Source organism: Lycium barbarum, chromosome 5, assembly GCF_019175385.1.
Source record: "Lycium barbarum isolate Lr01 chromosome 5, ASM1917538v2, whole genome shotgun sequence".
Taxonomy (NCBI): domain Eukaryota; kingdom Viridiplantae; phylum Streptophyta; class Magnoliopsida; order Solanales; family Solanaceae; genus Lycium; species Lycium barbarum.
The window spans coordinates 3,704,562-3,726,491 of NC_083341.1; the positions used below are offsets into that span (position 1 = coordinate 3,704,562).

At 32.9% G+C, this 21,930-nt stretch overlaps 2 protein-coding genes across 2 annotated transcripts; both read right to left on the reverse strand.

Annotated features, from left to right (window-relative positions):
* Positions 1-10,976: 10,976 nt before the first annotated feature.
* LOC132640188 (CASP-like protein 4C2) lies at positions 10,977-13,431 on the reverse strand. Its single transcript, XM_060356670.1, has 3 exons — positions 13,012-13,431; positions 11,868-12,003; positions 10,977-11,255 (listed from the first exon to the last, which is right to left on the reverse strand). Exons 1-3 carry the CDS (start codon positions 13,227-13,229, stop codon positions 11,034-11,036), a joined length of 576 nt encoding a protein of 191 aa, XP_060212653.1. The 5' UTR covers positions 13,230-13,431; the 3' UTR covers positions 10,977-11,033.
* A 1,795-nt stretch (positions 13,432-15,226) lies between these two features.
* LOC132640189 (ubiquitin-conjugating enzyme E2 7) lies at positions 15,227-20,516 on the reverse strand. The gene is made up of 6 exons (XM_060356671.1): positions 20,098-20,516; positions 18,972-19,074; positions 17,862-17,959; positions 17,651-17,751; positions 16,308-16,385; positions 15,227-15,631 (listed from the first exon to the last, which is right to left on the reverse strand). The coding sequence occupies exons 1-6, from the start codon at positions 20,150-20,152 to the stop codon at positions 15,554-15,556; spliced, it is 513 nt and encodes a 170-aa protein (XP_060212654.1). The 5' UTR covers positions 20,153-20,516; the 3' UTR covers positions 15,227-15,553.
* Positions 20,517-21,930: the final 1,414 nt, after the last annotated feature.

Genomic DNA, 21,930 nt, shown 5'->3' on the forward strand with positions numbered 1-21,930 from the left:
ATTTGAATCTTCCGTTCTTATGTTAAAAAAGGTATAAAACTAAAGGATCCTTGTTATTTAATACATGAAAAAAGAAGTATATAGTTGAAAGAATATTTAGATTAATTAATTAACAGCAAACCCCCTACTTCATAGTCACATCACAATGGTTTTTTTTTTTGTTTTGGTTATACATCACAATGGTTATACATGAACAGCTACCTTAATGTGGTGGCACATGTGTCTCCTCTTTGAAGTGATTTAAGTAATATACCTTGTCTTTTCTCTACTTTTTAACGCTGGCACCCCCTTGACTCTAGTTATAAGAAATTATACTAATGACTTGAAAATGAGTGGTCTTATACTTTTGATCCCCCGCTTGCCTCATAGACAAACTTTGAAGGTGAAAAGTCAAAACTTGTTAAACTTGATAGTTTGTCCATCGAGCAAGCGGGGTCAAAAGTTCCCGACCACTCACCTCCAAGGCCATTCTTGTAAATCCCCCCCCCCCCCCCCCCTCCCCTCCCCAGTTAGGGTGTCAATTATTTTTTGTAATACCAACCAAGCTGAACCTAATATTTAAATGATCTTTTAGGGTTGTATAAACAAATGTATAGGTTTAAGCATAAGTTTATGATTGTACGGAATAATCAAATTAGCTCATTAATTTCATATAAAAACAATCAAATAAAATTCAATTTAACTAATATATGTATAGAAATATTACATATATATATATTAAGCATATAACAAATTAGTATTTGATAATTTCATAAAACAATGAGAATGTTAGTAAAATTAGTATTATTATTTGACATCTTAACATAAAGTATCGAAATAACTAGACAAAAATCGAAGAAAAATTGAGATGATAATTGGAACTATTTTGAAATATTTAATTTGTGCTATACATGATAAATTAGTTGAATTATCGATTTTTTTAATAAACAGACGAATCGATCTATTGCCACCTAGATCTAGCCCAAGCCATCTAAAAAACTAAGAAATAACATAAAAAATAAAAAAAAATGGAAAGTTTTGTCCCTAAGACGATATGGGTCATGCTACAGAAATCAAATCGATATTCTTCAAGCTATTAGAAAGGAGAGACAACATTTTTTATATCTCCATCTATTTAAAATAAAAATTCACGAAAACATTAAAGGAGAATTTAATCTATACTAGACATGATTATCTCGATACATTTTCCAAGCATTCATCTATTTCAACATCATCAAAAAATAGAAAATCGAAACATCAGATAATCAAAAGAGAGAAAAACAAATACAAGTAGCCTTAGATATATTGAGTAATTCTACAAAATGAAATTCCAAAGATTTAAAGAAAAAAAAAATCCTTACGTATCTCGGCTCCACCAGATACTAAGTTGAGTTTCAATGAAAATCAGTATTCTGCTGATAAAAAAAATTGTAAATAATAATGAAGTTGAGAAATGGGGAAATGTAAGTAACACCAACGCTATTTATATTGTTGTGTCAACTTTTTATTTTTGGTCAGGAATTCAGTGAATTTAACAAATAATTCAGATTATGGTAATCACTTATTTAATGTGATTTCTTCTACATTTGACAATTTTGTAAAGATTTTTTGTTAGTTCTTTCATCGGTGCAATAATAGAAAATAATATCGTTTTTGAATATCTCAAAAATAAATAAATACACTACCTAATCAATGGATTAAACCCTAAGTATTTACACATCGCTCCGTATTTGGTGTTGATATTGTAGCCATTTGGAGAACATTGTTGTAACTCTTGTTGATTATTAGTGGAGCTTTTGTGGGCCAGAGCTTTTCGTGGATGTTTCCTCTTTACTTTGAAGGGGTTTTACCACGTAAATTTAGTGTCTCTTGCATTTGATTTATTTTTGCTTGCTTTGCTATTTTATTGCTGGTATAGTTGCTGCCCGAATTTCTATTTGCGCTAGTGTTTATTGTCTTCTCTTGATTCAAATAGTGCGAGAAGTTTTGACTTGGGTATTTCTTCCGATGTTACCTTGTCGTGCAATTTGGTATTTGCTTGTTTCTTCCCAAAAAGGTGGTATCAGAGCCTGTGGTTATATTTGGTTGTGTTGATTGTCTATTTAAATGATGGAGGCAAATATGAGCAAGATAACAACAACAACAACAACAACAACATACCCAGTGAATCCCACAACGTGCAGTCTGGGAGAGTAGAGTGCACGCAGACCTTACCCCTACCTTAGGTAGGGAGGCTGTTTCCGGGAGATCCTCGGCTCAAGAAAAGGCATATGAAAGGTCAGATACGGGCAAACAAATCATGAAAATGAAAACAATGAAAGTAAATAAGCCATTATAAACCAACAGATACTCGCAGAAATCAAGAGACAAGAAACTATAGAGCAATATAGCTACTCGTAAGAAAGGATAAACGCGACTACCTACTAGACTTCTACCCTAATATGAGTCTTCCATACCCTCCTATCTAAGGTCATGTCCTCGGTAAGTAGGAAATGCGCCATGTCATGTCTAATCACCTCTCCCTAATACTTCTTCGGCCTACCTCTACCTCTTCTGAAACCGTCACTAGCCAGCCTCTAGCACCTCCGCACTGGGGCATTTGCATCTCTCCGCATCACATGCCCAAACCATCTCAGCTTCGATTCCCGCACCTTGTCTTCCACTGAGGCTACTCCAACCTTGTCTTGGATGACTTCATTCCTAATCCTATCGCTCCTAGTGTGCCCACACATCCATCACAACATTCTCATTTCTGCCACTTTCATCTTCTGAACATGAGATTTCTTGACTGGCCAACACTCCGCCCCATACAACATAGTTGGTCTAACCACCACTTTGTAGAACTTGCCTTTAAGTTTTGGTGGCACCTTCTTGTCACACAACACTCCGGAGGCAAGCCTCCATTTCATCCACCCTGCACCAATACGGTGTGTGACGTCATCATCAATCTCCCAATTTCCTTGTATAATAGACCCAAGAAACTATCTCTCTTCTATATGACCTGGGTGCCAAGCTTCACTTCCACGTCAGCCTCATGCACTATATCACTGAACTTGCACTCCAAGTACTCTGTCTTGGTCCTACTCAACTTGAACCCTTTAGACTCCAGAGTTTGTTTCCAAACATCCAGTTTAGCGTTAACTCCACTGCGAGACTCGTCAATCAGGACTATGTCATCCGTAAATAACATACACCATGGCACCTCACCTTGAATTTGCCGCGTCAATCCATCCATCACCAAGGAAAATAAAAATGGGCTAAGAGCTGATTCCTGGTGCAACCCCATCACCACTGGAAAGTGCACTGAGTCTCCTCCCATAGTCCTTACCCTGGTCTTGGCCCCATCATACATGTCCTTGATCGCCCTAATGTACGTCACAGGTACACCTCTAGCCTCCAAGCGTCTCCATAGAACCTCTCTCGGCACTTTGTCGTATGCCTTTTCTAGGTCGATGAATACCATATTTTAAATGACAGTAATTACCTCACTACAAGAAAGTATAGAAATGGCAACAAAAAATTTAATATTTGGTAACAACTTAGTTTTATTGTTGGCAAAGAACTTTTTTGTTGCCAAAGAATTTAATTTTGTTATCATAGTATTGATTATTGTTGCAAAAAGTACTTTTGGCAACAAAAAAAAAGGTTGTTTCACGTTGTTGCAATAACAGCCGTTAGAAAAAGTCTATGCAACAAAAAAAAATTGTTGCCAAAAGTACTTTTTGCAACAATAATCAATGTATGACAACAAAAATAATTTTGTTGCCAATTTTTTTTTTCTTGTAGTGCATATTTGAAAAAGCAAAAATGAAAGATCTTCTATTTGTCAAGAAATTACATTTACATATGTTTGCTTCTAAGAAACCCGAGTCTATTGAAGATGAGGATTGGGAAATTGAGCACTTACAAGCTTGTGGCTATATTAGGCAATGGGTTGAAGATAATGTTCGAAATCATATTGTGAATGAGACAAATGCTAAAAGCTTGTGGAAAAAGCTCGAGACACTTTATGCTTTGAAGACTGGCAATAATAAGTTGTTCCTGCTGAAACAATTGATGGATATTAGATACAAAGAGGGGAGTTCTATTTTTGATCATATAAATGATTTTCAGGGTGTCCTTGATCAGCTATCTGGAATAGGTGTCAAGTTTGATGAAGAAATACAGAGACTTTGGCTTCTTAATACTCTGCCAGACTCTTAGGAAACTCTTCGAGTTTCTTTGACTAATTTTGCTTCCAATGATGGTGTAAGTATGGAGTATGCTAAAAGTGGTGTTTTGAATGAAGAGATGAGAAGAAGATCTCAAGCTTCGTCTTCTTCTGCTTCACATTCCGATGTTTTAGTTACTGAAGACAGGGGGAGAAGCAATTTCAGAGGTCAAAATGACAGAGGCAAAAATAGAAGCAAGTCAAGATCCTCCAGGTACAAGAATCTTACATGTGACTACTGTCGCTTGAAAGGTGACATCAAGAAACATTGCTCTAAGTTTAAAAGAGACCAGAAAAAGCAAAAGAAAGAAAGCGATAATGAAAATCGTGTTGCTGAAAATGATCTTCTTGTTGCTTGTGGTAAAAATGATATCAATCTTATTTGTGGATTCAAGTGCCACTTCTCATGTCACACCAAAGAAGGAATTATTTTCTTCTTATACTCCAGGTAATTTTGGAATGTTATGAATGAGCAATGATAGTGAGGTTGAGGTATTTGGCATCGGCACAATTTGCTTGAAAAGTAAGAATGATTCGAGGTTGGTTCTTAACATTGTCAAGCATGCTCCAGATGTTCGTCTGAATTTAATTTTTGTAGGAAAGTTTGATGATGAGGGTTATGATCAAACCATTAGTGGTGGCCAGTGGAAGCTTCTTAGAGGTTTAATGGTTGTGGCTCGAGGTAATAAATAAATACACTACCTAATCAATGGATTTTATACCCTAAGTATTTACACATCACTCCGTATTTGGCGTTGATGTTGTAGCCATTTGAAGAACATTGTTGTAACTCTTGTTGATTATTAGTGGGGCTTTTGTGGGCCGGAGGTCCCGTGGATGTTTCCTCTTCACCTTGAAGAGGTTTTACCATGTAAATTTGGTGTCTCTTATATTTGATTTATTTTTGTTTGCTTTGCTATTTTATTGCTGGTATAGTTTCTGCCTGGATTTTCATCTGTGCTAGTGTTTATTGTCTTCTCTTGATTCAAATAGTGCGGGAAGTTTTGACTTGGGTATTTCTTCTGATGTTACCTTGTCGTGCAATTTGATTGTTTCTTCCCTATGGCAGCTGGTTAGCTTCAAGGACAGGTGTGGTTATTGTCATAAAAGAATTCATTTTTTCTGACTATAAAAGGAAATACAACACTAAGGGTTCATTTGGTAAGAGGTCTTAGCTAAAATCGTCATGGAATTAGATGTGGTATTATTTTATACCATGTTTGGTTGACATTTTGAGGCATGTATAACTAATACATGGATTATCTTATCCCACCACCACCATTGGATAACTTATCAATGGATAGATTATTCATGGATAAAAAATTAAAAGGCTTAATACCTAGATGGACCCTTAAACTTGGCATGTTTTGTAAGATAAGCATATAAACTTATAAGGTGACCAGATAGACACTTAAACTTACTCAAAGTGTATTTTTCAAGTTTTTCAGTTGTTTTGAAAACAAAAACTATATTTTTCAAACACTCACAATTTTCATGGCCAAACAAGCCCTAAATATATCACAAAATATATTTTTTAAAATGCAAAAATAAGGCAAACGCATATACATGAGACTATAAATGTGCACTTAAACCAATAAATACTCGCTAATCGCAATTTTGCAGCTTTCAATTAACTCGGATTTGTTTTTACACTTGAATAATTAAAAAACAATAACTTTAACCAATAAAAATCCTTAAAAAAAGAAATTTCAAATTAAGAAATTTCTAAGTTCAGTATTTCAAGTGTAAAAGAAATTTCAAATTAAGAAAACTGTAAAGCCGAGAAGAAAATCCTTAAAAAAAAGAAATTTCTTAATTTGAAATTTCTTTTTTTAAGGATTTTTATTGGTTAAAGTTATTATTTTTTAATTATTCAAGTGTAAAAAAAAATCCGAGTTAATTGAAAGCTGCAAAATTGCGATTAGCGAGTATTTATTGGTTTAAGTGCACATTTATAGTCTCATGTATATGCGTTTGCCTTATTTTTGCATTTTAAAAAAAATATTTTGTGATATATTTAGGGCTTGTTTGGCCATGAAAATTGTGAGTGTTTGAAAAATATAGTTTTTGTTTTCAAAACAACTGAAAAACTTGAAAAATACACTTTGAGTAAGTTTAAGTGTCTATCTGGTCACCTTATAAGTTTATATGCCTATCTTACAAAACATGTCAAGTTTAAGGGTCCATCTGAGTATTAAGCCAAATTAAAATGACAAAATTAGCCTTGTTTTTTTTCCAAGAAACCTATAAAGGTCAAGCATCCAAGTCTATAATTATAACAAATTATTTTTAAAGTTTTAAAAATGAATAAATATTCAAATGGTATCTTTTGTGTCCAATTTTAGTGCAATGAACCTAACACCCAACAAAAATGATCCCTGTATTACTAATCTCTATATTACTAATCCCTGCATTATTAATCCATGTATAACTTGTCTTTGAACCAAACGACCCCTAAGAGCCTAGTTGTACAAGCTGATAGTGCTAACATTAAGGTGAAGCCCTAAAATACCCTTGACCAAGTTTAAATAAAGAGCTCAACTATCTTTTCTATATAGGTAGTAATAGTTCATTTTTTTAAAGCGAGACGGTACAAAGTGCAGAATTTTTAAAATACACGGTTTAACACAATACTTTGCACCCAGTAATCATATTATTCAGTTTACATTCGTATGACAAATATTTTCTTGCAATAGTATTAATATAACCTTATGTTATAAAACTAAGCTAAAATAGTAACAATATTAAAGGATGAAAACAATAGAAATAGGGACAAGAGAAGAGAACATCTCTTATTTCTTCCAAGTATATATATCTCAAGTTTAGGCACCTCACCTATCATACCCCTATTTAACTACTACATAGAGGGTAGTCAAAAGCTGGCCATAAACATGGCAATAACTATGAGAATGTGGGGAAGAATATGGGGTTGTGAGAGATCAATGAGGAGGTAGTGGAGGTGTGGGTACAAACGCGAATTCAGGATTTCAAGAGGATGAATTCATCATTTTAAGATAAATTATATTGTGATATTAATTGGCTAGCAAAAAATAATTAATTACATTTTTATGAAGTAAGTTATTTAATAATCACAACGGCATCAATGGCAATTGAGCATTTATTTTTCAGGGTCCCACTGTCTGTTGCAATCTGGGAAAAGTTGCTTCAATGGCAAGGGTACACAAGACCAATCCTGGCATGGAAGGATGAGCAAGAATGTCAAAGATTATATGCTAATGGCAAGAACTCCAAAGATGAGATGTATAGGGTGACATTGGCTGGCTACATTTATATGTTACGGCACGAAAGGAATTGCAGAATCTTTCAGCAGAAAATGAGGACAGTAGATGTGCTAACAAAGTTGATAATCCAGAAAGTTATATGTCGAGGAACCGCGAAGCCTAAGTTAGCTAGTATAGTTATGCAATTGAATACTTACTTGTAATGTGCTAGCTTTGTTCTGTTCATAGGTTACTGATATCATGGGGCTCTCTGTCCATGAATCAGTCTGAGTTTTGTACATACAACACATTTGGTAAATAATAATACAATTAGTTATCCAAAAAAAAAAAAAAAAAGCATCAAAGAGATTCATAGTTATAAAAGAGGAGGAAATATGTCTAAAGAGCTAACAAATTCAAGGGCCTATCATAAGACTAAAAAGTAATTAGAAATAATAGAAGAAAAAGAGTTTAGAACTGATATAAAAAAGGAAAGTTAAAGGCTGCTTTAGAAATAAAACAAAAAAAGTTCAAAAAGTCGGGTGCGATCTCTTGAGGAATTAAACTTAGTCCTAACCAGTGCTTCACTCGACCTGATTTGACCATGTGTTCCTTCAGTTAACATTAGATATATTTTTTAAATTATACACATTATATATTGAGTTTAGTTGAGTGACCATGAATTCACGTGACCCAATTTTAATACATAAGTTCGCCTTTGTGTGGATATTACTACACATAATGGTGGGAATTACACCTACGAGTTATGAACATCCACATAATAATATTTACAACACCTTATATATTATTATAGTAGCAGTATTTATATACCTATCAAACAATGTGTCTATACCTTGTATAAAATGTTTAAAAATGTATCTACTTTGTAAAAAATGTATACAAGTATATAACATGTTGTTAGCTATAGAAACAATTTTTTTTTCCTACGATTTTCAACTGCAAATTCTTGTTCAAAACCAATCCGAATATCCAACATAGACGACCTCCTTAGGCCAACACTTCAAAATTCTCATAAAAATCATATTTGAAATTCAAACAACTTCTTCAAACTTGTTCAACAATAGTGGGTTATCTTTTCGAATATAATTTTCATCATCCAAATCTTACAAATCAGCACTCTAACCACCATTTAAGCTCCAAACACAACAACAGATCGAATTTCTCAAATAATAATCAAGAGGCAACTTAATTGAATGTCCACATCTTTTATCATCATCTTGAAAGTATTAGTATCACCTTGTTTATAATGAAAATTGTGAAACATTCATTTTTGGATTTATCTCATTAACTTGCAAATTTATTGTTAATATCGTGATGCAATTCATGGCTTTTAAATTGCAACTACAAATTAGTCCATCTTGAGGGTAATTGCACTGAGAAATGCAATTAACAAAGATCTCTGCATCAAGAGGAAATTTAGATGCAAAACTATCATGCCATGAGGAGCCTTAAAGCACAACAATAAAAGGTTATTGATGCTTCGATTAAACTATTTGATTTTAGTGTTCAATAGACGAGATTAGGATGAAAGAACTTTTTACATTAACATTCATTTAAATCGCATAGCTTCTCTAAATGCCTCATTGATTGACTATTATATCCTGTCTACTCAATATCCTTGTACGAGTCCACAATGGCTACATGATATGAACCTTGGTTTGGTGAATTGAAGTTGGACTTAGGTCTAATAGGACTCTCAGTTACTGCGCACGATCGTAGGGACGAGAATAATCCTGAATTGCTTTGCTAGGACGCGACAGAGGAGCTTCACGCGAGGTACTCTTTCTATGCTCTTTCAATTATAAGTTACTCGATGCTCGTTCTACCTTTCGCTTTGCCCCGTGCTATTTTTAGAATAAACGATGTGTATTATCTTGTTTTTCAATATATGAAATTCACTGAACCAACTAATTTGAATTCACGCCGTGTATCGATATGATCTATTTAAGAGGAAAATGCTCTCTACCAGAAGTTTCTCCGTTCACAAGACTTAAATCTGAAACTTTTGGTTAATGATGGACAAATTTCAACTAATTCACCCCATACGTTGGTGATGCTTCAAAGATAGTTAGTGCATTCTTCATTCTTCACTTGAAATGGGGATAAAGATCATGAAGGGTAATAGCTCATTATATTTATTTGGTACATATGAAACACATAGAACATATTCCCTAAATAGAAATTGTATAAGTATTTTTTTACTTATTTTTTCCTCTCAAAAGGTCACTATAAAGGAGTGTGACCTTTAAGATTTTCACTTCATTTGTCTCGATTAGAAGTTTTGCTTTCAATAGAGTAATTGTTTTGGTTTTAAATAGAAAGCCTGTAAGGTCATAAATTATTCTTTGATTATTATTAAAGAAATTATAAAAAAAAAGGTATAAATTTACTTGATATAAAATATAATATCATAATATAGTAGAGGTGAGCATTCAATACTTTCAGTCGATTCTGAATTAATTTCAGGTTTAGTTCACTTTTATATTAGTTCTCTACTTTTGTTAGAGAGGACAAAAGTGGAGTCAATTTTTCTGGAAGAATAAGGAAAAGGAAAAAATGTGCAAGACATGCCAAGATATTTTTGCCAAAAGGGTACCAAATCAACTAACAATCAATCACTCAATGTTCAGCTATTTTTTTTTTCTTAAAAAAAAAAAAAAGTTCAGTGTATATATTCGATAAAATCGAACAAATGCAAAGAATCATAGCATATAATTGCTATCTTAACGTAACCATGAAGCAACATCATTGAGGAATAAGAAACTATCTAATCTGAATTGCTTTGAGATCCAATTGATTCAGATTTGCATGGTAAAATCTCACATTGATGGTAAGTTATTTCTTATTAAAGACAACTTCATTTTTAAGTTCGAATCCGAGACCTCTGATTAAGGATGAAAGGATACTTACCATCCGACGACAATCTTTGATAATTCAAAATCCATATTTAAAATTTAACTTATTATTAAAGATAGTTTAATAAAAGGGATGTTGTATATTTGGTCTCTCAATTGTTACTTAACCAAGATTTTGGTCCCTTTAATATCTACCTGAACATATTGAACCTGTGTGTTCTTTATTCATTTACGTAGAAATTATATTATATTTACACTATTTTTAAGACTATATTACCATCAAATAAAATTACACATCGATAATTAAACATTGTAGACTTGTAATGGCTGATAATTCAGTAAATCTTAGTCGCAAGCAGCAGGACAAAAAATGCACCACTTCAATTAAGTGAAGGTCTACTCTTAGTCAGATACACTACTCATTGATTCACATTGGACCATTTGACTGTTTCATATTATATTACTCCCTCCATCCCAATTTATGTGAAACTTTCATTTTTTAAGAGTCGATTTGACTAAACTTTAAGACTAAGCTGAATTAGATTAATTTAATATTTTAAGATTAAATTTAAAAGCATCACTTCAGTTAAGTGAAAGTCTAATATGCTTAGTCAGATATTAGAAGAATAAAATTAAAATTAACTTATATGAATAATTGGTTGTATTTAAATTTAAATGATGCGATATTGTAAAGACTTTTATATTTGTGCAATGAAAGCTAAACTCACAAATGATTACTATAGTTTATTACATATGAAAACGAGACCCGTTAAGTATGAAACAGACAACCCGAAAACCCGACAACAAAGAAGAAAAGCCCAAGAACATAAAACCCACAAAGCCCAATGCGATTGAGATATCTGATTGTATACAGAATGCATTATTAGCCGTACACGTGTCCCTCTCTCTTAACGTCCGAGCTAAAGCCGCTCCCGCCGAATCTGCCGACAATAACATGTATGCAAAAACCTACACACAGAAACAATGTCTGTTTTTACACACTCTTTGTCTCCGACATTCCGTACTATTACAATGAACATTGAAATTGAAACACAACTGGAGTATCCTTTACTTTAACCTTTTTAATTGAATTATATATATAGATCGTCGTGATAATTCAGATAAAAAAAGGAAACAACTAATAATTTGGGTATGAATTTACACAAAAATGATTGTTCAATGTGTTTTTGACCATTAACTATTGAATAACTTAGGTGTTTGAACAAGATTCAACTGCATTTTGAAAAAAGTGTTTAAAAGTAAAAACTTAAACATTAACTTCACGTGAAAAGACGAAGTTTTGTGAGTAATAATTCGATCTACTTTATGAGCTTATTCTATCATGTACCTATTATCTCTATCTCCACCAATACATATATCGGGTAATTTGGCTTATCAAGACTTTGAACAGATAGAAAAATCACCTAATATTTTTTGCCGCCGTAAGAATATGAACTTTGAACCTCACGATTCTCCTCCCACTATATTAACTACTAATCTACACCCTTCGTGTAGAACTTTTTTTTAAAAAAGAACCTTTAAACAAACAATGGAGTAACTGGAAACTGAATAATTTAGAACCTGATCATGGCTAAAATCGAACCAAACTTGGACAACTTCGGGAAAAACAGTGGCGCCTCTTGAAATTTCCCAAACCGAAGCTCCAACTTCAAACAGTGAATACAATGCCACAATAGCAGCAGCAATAGCCACAAACCTATCCAAAAAAAAATAAAAAATCTTACTATACTTTCCAAAGATTCTTACAGCAAGAGATTGAGACATAATTGATTGTCTATTCATAATTCAACCCAAGCCAGCTGCTAAAATTAGATTTAGACATTTAAATGTATTTTTCTGTATTCGATATTTATCAACTATTTTTAATTAGCTAATCACAAAGAATTTTGGCTGAAAACGAAGAGGAAAGAAGAAATTTCATCCAGAAGACTCAAATTAAGGTCGTTTATAGCCTTTTTTGGCCTAGTTTCTGAAAGTTAAAAGTGCTTGTTTTAGAAAGTTAATGTGTTTGACCAAATTTTTTAATAAAAAGTTTTAAGTGTTTTTGAGCAATAAAAGAAACTATTTTTCAAATGTTGCAAAAATTAAATTTTGTAACATTGACTACAAATTATTCCTCAATATTAATAAAAGTGATTTTCAACCAATTAACCAAACACAAATCCAATACTTTCTAAAAGTACTTTTTCAAACAAATAATAACATTCAAAATAAGCAAATTTTAAAAGTTCGGCCAAACAAACTATTAATCAGCTAATCCAAACAAGCTCTATTTTAGCTAAAAGTGAAGGGAAAAGAAGAAGAAGAAAATGATGATGAACAACGTAACAAAGTTCATCCGAAACTCTCAAATTAAGGTCTTTTTATCAGCTAATTGAACTAGAAATTACTCCTGATTAAGTTCAAGTGAAAATTTGTCACCTTGATAATAAGACAAATTACTTGTTACAACATATAAAAATATTTATATCAATGGTATATATAACTTTAAACTCGTTCACAAACTCAAGCCAGCTGCTAAAACTAAATTGGTTTTCCAGCACTTAATGCTTATCAATTACTTTTAATCAGCTAATCTTAATGGGCTCTATTTTGGCTCATATTTAGGTAGTTTTATCAGTTAATTAAACTGCAAAATTACTCCTAATTAAGTTACACTTGATACATTTTCTCAAGAAAAACAGAAAGCTTATAATAGTAGTACCTGAACGCATCAAAGTGGTACCACCAAAGTGAACCGGAACCCGAACCGGAATCAGAACCGTGAGAGTTAGCAAACATGAAAATAGCAGAAGCAAAAGAGAAACAAAAAGCAGCGAACCGGAAAATAAGTATTAAAACATTGAACCGCCGGTTTTTTTGCAATGAAACGGTTGAGTGGAACTGAGATTGATTTCTAGACCGGGGTGATGGAGTCATCATTTAATTTCTTAGAGAGTTGAGAAAATAATGAGGAATTAAAGTTAGGTAAATTTATTTATTGTTTTGGAAAATTTGTTTTCTTGGGGAGTTTGAAGTCACGGCACATGACATGATTCTCATGAGAGGGATATAATGGAGGAAGAGAAGAGAGAACTTATTATAGTTGGAAAAATAATGACAGATGTTGTTTTTTTGTAACTATTGTGTTGGGTAGTACTTTATTGGAAAAAAGTATTTAACTGAATTCAGAGTGTATGCAATTAAATTAAATCAGTCTCACCATCAAAGATTATACTCTGCAATTGAGATGGACGGGTAGTTGGGATACCATTTCAGAAGCGGATTTAGAATTTAAATTTTATATATTTGATTTTATAAATTTTTTGTATCAAACTTGCTATATTTTTAAAGTTATTAACTTATGTCTACTATTTATTGCAAGTTTAATAAATATTTATATATAGATTTATGCTCTGTATCGAAAATTATGAGTTGAATTGAAAGTGTGGTGATGTGCGGATGTATGAGATCCGTCAATCCTTAATTGGAGCTAGGTAATAATGACTTTTCCTTTACAAAGTTGTTTCTTTAAGCCATAGGAGGAACTAGGTAATAGATAAGGGTTCAATTCAATCTCCTTCGTTAGAAAATTATATCGTACAATTAAGGCAAAAAAAAAAAAGACTTTTTTCTGTGTAACTATTCAAATTTTAGTGAAATAGTAAAGGCATAAAAAAGTTAATCTAAGCCGCAAGTTTGGACCCTAATTATGATATTTTTGAATCCCATCGCATAATTCTTTGGAACTATTGTACATATTGCATTCAACAAGAATGGCCATGAGTCAACTCCAGTCTTCGTTATTGTATGTATTGATCAGCTGTCTATATTAGACAACATTATTGTCATGGGCAATTTGCAGGATTGGCCTTCGCTGGGTGGTCTTTAATTTTTGACCCTCTAATTGGTGGTCTTTAACTTTATGTAAAACTAAGGTGCAGTGGACGTGACTGCTCCTCCCTCAACTGTAGGTCTCGAGTTTGAGTTCAGAATATAGAAAAAACTTTGGCAAGGAACCACTCCCCTGAATGGACCCTACACGATGCAAATCCGGATTGATCGAGCTCCAATACGGGTAGTGGACACCATATGGAAATCAAAAAAAAAAAAAAAAACCGAAAAAGTAAAAGAAGAGAAGAAGACATCAAAATATTTGTTTTCAAAACAGCAAATTTCATCCTTCTTTCCCACTTCTGTTTCCTCTTAAATTCATTTTTTCTTTCTCTTTCATAACTTGTTCTTTCTGCATAGCTTCTTGTGCACCCCTTCCCTCTTATTTTTTTCAAAAAGAATTAATGATCTTAAATAGACAAGTGAAGATTCATATCTGATTTGAAATGACATAGTTATTAGTATTATTTTTTTGAAAGAATTGCTGACCCTACTTTTATTTGTTGTGCGCTTACTTTAATACATTACTCATATTCTTCCTGGAAACAAATACTACTCATAACATTATTTTGGAGAGTTACAATACCAAGATTGCTACAGAAAAGTTACATTCTGTTATCCATTTAAGAAGAAGCCCTCTCCTACAAGTCCTCCAAATTTATGGTTTAAAAAAGATTTAAAAAAATAAAATAAAAAATCTTTTACCTTTGGGAGGAGGCGCGAAGGGAGAGGGGAGGGGCACATTTATGAATATATTCATGATTAGTATCGGAGGAGAATATCTGATTATAATATAGGTTCAACAAAGAGTTGTCTAAATTCACTTTAGTATGGACAGTTTAAAGGGCAGCCTGATGATGAAGCATTCACGTGCACGCCGGGTTCAAGGAAGGGCGACCCTTAAAGGGGTGTGATGTAAATAGTCTACCCTGACGCAAACATTAGTGGCTAATTTCATTACTCGAACCAGTAACCTATAGGTCACACACATACAACTTTACTGTTGCAAGGTTTCCTTTGACACTTCCTCAACAAAAGTGGAAAGCTGTGAGCAAACCTATGAGCTAGTATGAGTTGTAAAAATCAGCTCATGTTCAAGAACTGTACATTGTGCAGTTAACATAGTAGGCTACCAAGAAAATACAGAGAGGCCAGAAAGATCATAATGTCCAGCAGTCAACACCTTTACTGTAATCAAATAAATCTCACTTAATGCTAAGAACCTCATAAGTAAGTTTAACAAAAATGTAAACAATGACCGAACACAAAACAAAGGGCGTAATAATACAGAAGGTATGACCTAGACAGAAATTCCACATTTGTATCGATCAGCAGCTGATGATGAAAGAAGTCTGTTTTTGGCATTCGCGCCTTTACGTCCATTCTTGAGACCTTCTTACACAACGACTAACCTTTTTTTTGAATTCATCTCTATTGTCTCTCCATTCCTTCTGCAATATGCCAGAAAAAAGAGATGTAAAAAAAGGCGTTAAGAAGGTGCTCACAGCAGAAAATTAAATTATAGGCACATGCTGGCCATGGTCTCTTCTAATATCAGTTTGAACACTCAATCGGTATTTGGGCTTGGACAAAATTTCGAGTGAGTTTGTGGCATGAGATCTATATATCCTTGAGTTGAAAACCAAAACATAAGAAACATCGTAAAACACCTTAGAGGTTCAGAAAGTAGAGAATATAATGATCTTCCTCAGTGCACTTAATATTCATCAGTTAGACAATCAAAGGAACCATAAGATGTTTGCATGAGTTCATTTTGGTATGTCCCTATTCATTCTTTTTAATAACTGTGGTTTCCGGGATAGCTTGCGCACATGTCGACTAATTCCACGGTGTACCTGCTACATCTTACCAGTACAAATAGCCGGTAACTCTATCCACCAAGCCTTGGACAAATGAGAAGAAATCATCTAGTATTCTTTGCCTCTGCTAGGATTTGAACCTGATACCTCATGGTGGTACGACCCTATTGTTTTTTAGTTTTATGGGTTGGTTTGGGGAGGGCTCAATATCAAATAGCGTCTTAGCTTTAAAGAGTCTCCAGGGATATTGCTAAGCAGAAAGCTAACTCAGAAACCACATAAGAAGTCGATAAATTGGATTACTTACAGCTGCTTCGACATTAGCAGGAGACTCATCATTAGGACTTGAAAGCATTGATATGATGCTCAACATTATGCTCTCCACCTGCATATCACACAGACATTTAAATTTGATCATAGAGAAGTTGTGTTGAAAGAAAAGTAGCTTACAGCAAACGAACTTAAGCCAAACAATCAGGAGCAACAATCACAGAGGAAACATGGTTGGAACACGGAAGTGTAAAGAAAAGTAAAAAAGGTAATAGTTGTCACTTGTCAAAGCTCGTGAATTGCATTAATCACCACTCAGGACTGTTAGCAATGTCGGTCAAAAGTAAGTAAATTATCCATAAGATGATTGTCAAACGTCGATGATATTCTAATGCACTTGAAAATGTAGTTTGCACCTACATATGTTGCCTCTTACAATTAACCATGGCTGTAATGGCTGTGCATTAGAAAACATGTTACCTTATTTTTTAATAACCGTGGCGTCCAAGCCAGCTTGCGCGCACCTCGACTAATTCCACGGAGTACCTGCTACTTCCACTAGCACAGGTACCTGGTAGGTCTATTATTTGTGCCTCTTTAATAATCTTTTCGGCAGATCTTATGATCCAGTTAAAATTCACTGAAAGGCCTTTGCTTGCAACTAGGTGTCATAAAGAAAGCTTCATTGATCTTAATTTATGGACCTATGTTTCAATTTTGACAAAGATGTTGATATATTCAAAGTCAAGTTAAAACCAATTTATTGTTGTTTAAATTTCAAAAAGGTGTCCAACTTGTACTAGTAATTGGATATTTTTTTAGTTGTAGGACACCAATCACTTTTGGAATTGCTACTATAGATCTACAACTTATATTACCATAGATCTTCATTTTTGTAAAGTTAGCTTGAACCACAAGATAAGTTTATGAGAACCAGCTCCACAACCATTTTACCAAATGAAGTGGAACATCTACTTTATCAATAAAAAGGAAAAGAAGACGGGAACATATTTTATGTATATATGTAGGGAAGAAGGCAATGAACATGCTGGTTCTTCAAAATGGACTTAAAGTCGACGTCATCCTAAAATTCCATGAGATTCTGAAATGGAAAAGTACCAGATGTTTCGAAAAAGTTGAAAATCAACTGGAGTATCATAGAAGAGAAGGCCAGCAAATGGTACAAAATAAAACTAAAATTGAGATCCTAGGTTCTCAAGATCTATGTTGCCCGGACTCTTCAAAAATACCGCCTCCTCAAAAAGTAGTGTATTTTTGAGGATCCTACACGGGTGTAACAACATTTTGGAGAGTACGAGCAACATAGCTCATGATTATTTTCTTTTCATTGGTACTTGAAATAATGAAATATTTGCATACCGTATGGACGGGAGACCAACGCTCACTAGCAAGCTCATACCCATTCGGATCATCACCAGGCGGGTGAAGAATTGAGATGCAAACCTTTCCATCAGAGTAAACTGTATATCAAACCAGAATTTCAACATAGAGCCAAAATTAATGAGACGATGTTGGTACTGAAGATCAATCACTTCACCAATTCTCCAAAATATTTATGTAGCTTACACACCATTAGGATGCCACACCTCCGAGGTAAATCTAACAGTTGGCGGACTGTTGGGATAATTTTGAGGAAAGCTCATGATAGCATTAAAGAAACCCCCGTCACTGCACTCACAACAGTTACACATGGTTAGGAGTTTTTTCAAACCCAACCTACAGTATAAGAAAACATCGGAGATGATTAAATCTCCTCTTAACTAAAAGGAAATATATATATATATATATATATATATAATTACTAAACCGCTGATTCAACCAAGAATGAGCATTGATTTTCAGTTCGGCATTCTAAGGAAAGGATAGGGTAAAATCACTTCAATCATCAGAGGTTCAGAGCTACATCAACCACAGATAAAAGAGGAAACAAATGTGATTGGAAACTTTTGGGACAAGGAAAAAAGTGGTGAATATACTTAAAAACCAGAAACAGGATAAAGGTAATGTACACAATATCCAATCCTGTAAGAAACTTCAGTGATTTTTATGCTGTCAATAGAGCGGAATGTATATAGAGAATATAGCCAATCACAACTAGTTTGGGTCCTTGGGACTAAGGTGTAAGTAGATTGATTTATTCTTATCTCACAATTCACATAGGTTCTAAACATAACAGTGCAGGAAAAGACAAACACAACAGTGCCTCATTTCCAAACAAGTTTGGGTCGGCTATAAGAATTCTCACTAACCATCTCGCTCCATTTAGCTCATAATGACCAATATTACAAAATAAAAGATAAATCTACAAATATGAAGTACTTGAAGTTCTCTACTAAGGTTCTAAACATAACCCAGAACACAAAAATGCTATATAGCCTACGACACAAACTGGATCAAGATTACAACTTTTCCCAGTTAGACCTACAATCATCCACAAAAAAGTTGTCAGACCTTAAATCACACATCTAATCAGAATTATAGCATCCACAGAATCTGGGCAATTCAAGACCCAAAATTTGCATAAAAGGTAGCAAACACAACTTATTCAATCGATCATACATCCAATCAAAGACAAGACCATCAACAACCAAATTAAATTCAAAAAAGGAAAGAGCTTTCAGATCAAATTAAAACGAAAAAAAATACAATCTTTAGACTAATAGTATTAGTAAACACTTACTATAAAGTTTCCGGGGGTCCAATAATGGTGACACTCCATTCGAATAAGTTGCTTTCATCAACCAAACCAGCTGAAAATCCATCAACTGGTTTTTTACAGAGATCTGAAAAGCAGAGAGAAAAAGAAAGGATCTTTACATTCACATTAGAGCAAACAACAAAAATGAAGAACGCCCAATTAAGCAAACAGTCCATAGAATGAATATTAGTACAAAAAAGGAAGAAAAAGCAAGGATCTTTACATTCAAATTAAAGAAAACAACAAAAATCAAGAACACCCAATTAAGGAAACAGTCCATAGATTGAATATGAGTACAAAATGAAGTAAAAGCAAGGATCTTTACATTCAAATTAAGGAAAACAACAATTAAACAAACAATCCACAGAATCAATATGATTATATGAATACAAGAAAAAGAAAAAAGCAAGGATCTTTACATTCAGATTAAAGGAAACCACATAAATCAAGAACACCCAATTAAGCAAACAGTTCTTAGATGAATATGAGTACAAAATGAAGAAAAAGCAAGGATCTTTACATTCAAATTAAGGAAAACAACAAAAATGAAGAACATCCAATGAAGCAAACAGTCCATAGAATGAATATCAGTACAAAAAATTAAGAAAAAGCAAGGATCTTTACATTCAAATTAAAGGAAACAATAAAAATAAGGAACACCCAATTAAGCAAACAGTCCATAGACTCAACAGGAGTGCAAAAAAATGAAAAAGCAAGGATCTTTACATTCAAATTAAATAAAACAATAAAAATTAAGCAAACAGTTCATAGAATGAATATTAGTACAAGAAAAAGCAAGGATCTTTACACTCAAATTAAAGGAAACAATAAAAATAAGGAACACCCAATTAAGCAAACAGTCCATAGACTCAACAGGAGTACAAAAAAATGAAAAAGCAAGGATCTTTACATTCAAATTAAATAAAACAATAAAAATTAAGCAAACAGTTCATAGAATGAATATTAGTACAAGAAAAAGCAAGGATCTTTACATTCAAATATAAGAATCAATCCATAAAATGAATATGAGTACAAGAAAAAGAAAAAGCAAGGATCTTTCCAAAACAAGAATAAATTATGAGTACCAAAACAAGAAAAAAAATCTTACCTTTGAGTTGTTTCTGAAGTAAGAGACTACCTTGCGAAGGAGAAGCTGAAGCCATAGACTTCAAAGAGATTCTTGAAAGAGAAATTAAAAAACAAAAAACAGAATAGTAGACTTATACTAAGATGTTTTGTAAGTATCAAATTTATACAAACTGTTCAGTGCAGAGGTTTCAATTTGGAAGTCAAATAAGTACTAATTTTTCAGACCGACAATAGTTGTGATAAAGTGCTAAGAATTCATTTCTACTTAATTAGAGAATTTGAAAACTAGAATGTTAATATTTAATTAGAGATTAGTGTTCAAGCTCGAGCTATGAAATTTTGTTTGTTAAAGAGTAGTTTAATCCAGCATATGAAACTTAATAATATAAAGTCAAATTAATTGGATCCTAACACAAGTACTGAATGCTAAATGTGAAATTAAAAACAAGTACTCACTCTGTTGCCTCTGTCCCAATTTATAAGATACATTTTTTTATTCGATTTTGAAAAAAATGATATATTTTTTATTTGATAATAATTTAATTTTAAATTTTATATTTTACGCTTAACGAGATGATTTATAATTTTAAACTTATTTTGAGACCAAATCTTCTTTTATTTTTTAAATTACGTGTCCAATTAAACTATATTACATAAATTGAAACGGAAGGAGTAGTCATATTTAGACAACTGTTATATGTAAAGTACAGTATACATGATCAAGTTGGAGAAAGATTGAAGATTGAGACTTTGGGAGCAATCCAAAGGCAAAAGTTTGTGGATGAGATTGGATTTGAAGAGTTTTGATGTTTTTTTTCAATTGTTATTAACGGTTGAAAATGATAATAATATACAACATAGTGGTCCTTCATATATTTCTTTTCGGAGATTCTCTAATGCATATAATTAGGCTTTTTATGACAGTTGTTGTCGGATTCTATATAGGTTCACCTCGACTAATTGATCTAGGCCCGTTTGACTTAGCTTAAAAAGAGTAGCTTATAAGCTAAAAGCAGCTTATAACAACTTATAAGTTAAAAAAAAAAATTGGGCTATCTTAATTTTTTTTTAGCTTATTTTAAGCACACAATGGCTTATAAACTGGTCAGCTAAACACTCAAAAAACCTGAAAACAGCTTATAAGCTAAGCCAAATGGGCTCCTAGTATGTTGTAATCATATACTCTCTTGTCTCAATTTATGTGATACAGTTTGAATTTAGAGAGTCAAACTTCTTTATTTTAATCATGAATTCAGACATAATTTTTAAGTTTTTCAAAAAATAATTTATATATTTAGAAATTACATAAAAAGTACTTTAAGTCATAATAAGTAACAACTCAAAATATTTAAACGGCATACGAATGAATCGCGATAAAAAAATTTCTTGTTTGACTCTCGAAATCATAAATTGGGACAGAGGACGTAGGTGTTATAGACAAATATAAATTTTAAATTTTATGTGTTTAATTTGAAATTTTATTTAGTTTATTGAATTTAAAATTTATTATTTGGTATTTATTATTGAATTCTCACATTCGTGTGAAGATAAAAAGTTCGTTTTCTTATATGGTTTTGTACAGTCTCATCTCACGAGTCACGAGCTAGGTTATGGAGTTAAGTTAAGCTTAATCTCTAGTTATTTTTATCATGGATCAAAAATGGATACATCCGGTCCTAGGCATGCAAGTCTTCACAACAATTCTTGCCTTAAGAACTAACTTTTGAGATTGCCCAATATCTATCTTATTAAGTGGTTTAGTGAATATTTTTAACACATAAAGAGGAGCTAAGCTAAAATAATTGAATTTAGATGAACCTGTAATTTATTCCCAAGATTCATCCTGGGGTAA

Coding starts and splice junctions, on each gene's coding strand:
- LOC132640188 (XM_060356670.1), bottom strand. CDS start 13,229: ATGATGACTCCATCACCCCGGTCTAGAAATCAATCTCAGTTCCACTCA. Junction 12,004..13,011: donor TACCACTTTGATGCGTTCAG/GTACTACTATTA, acceptor TTTTTTGGATAG/GTTTGTGGCTATTGCTGCTG. Junction 11,256..11,867: donor TCGATTTTAGCCATGATCAG/GTTCTAAATTAT, acceptor TTCTGTGTGTAG/GTTTTTGCATACATGTTATT.
- LOC132640189 (XM_060356671.1), bottom strand. CDS start 20,152: ATGGCTTCAGCTTCTCCTTCGCAAGGTAGTCTCTTACTTCAGAAACAA. Junction 17,960..18,971: donor GGACCCCCGGAAACTTTATA/GTAAGTGTTTAC, acceptor TTGTGAGTGCAG/TGACGGGGGTTTCTTTAATG. Junction 16,386..17,650: donor GTTGGTCTCCCGTCCATACG/GTATGCAAATAT, acceptor TGTGATATGCAG/GTGGAGAGCATAATGTTGAG.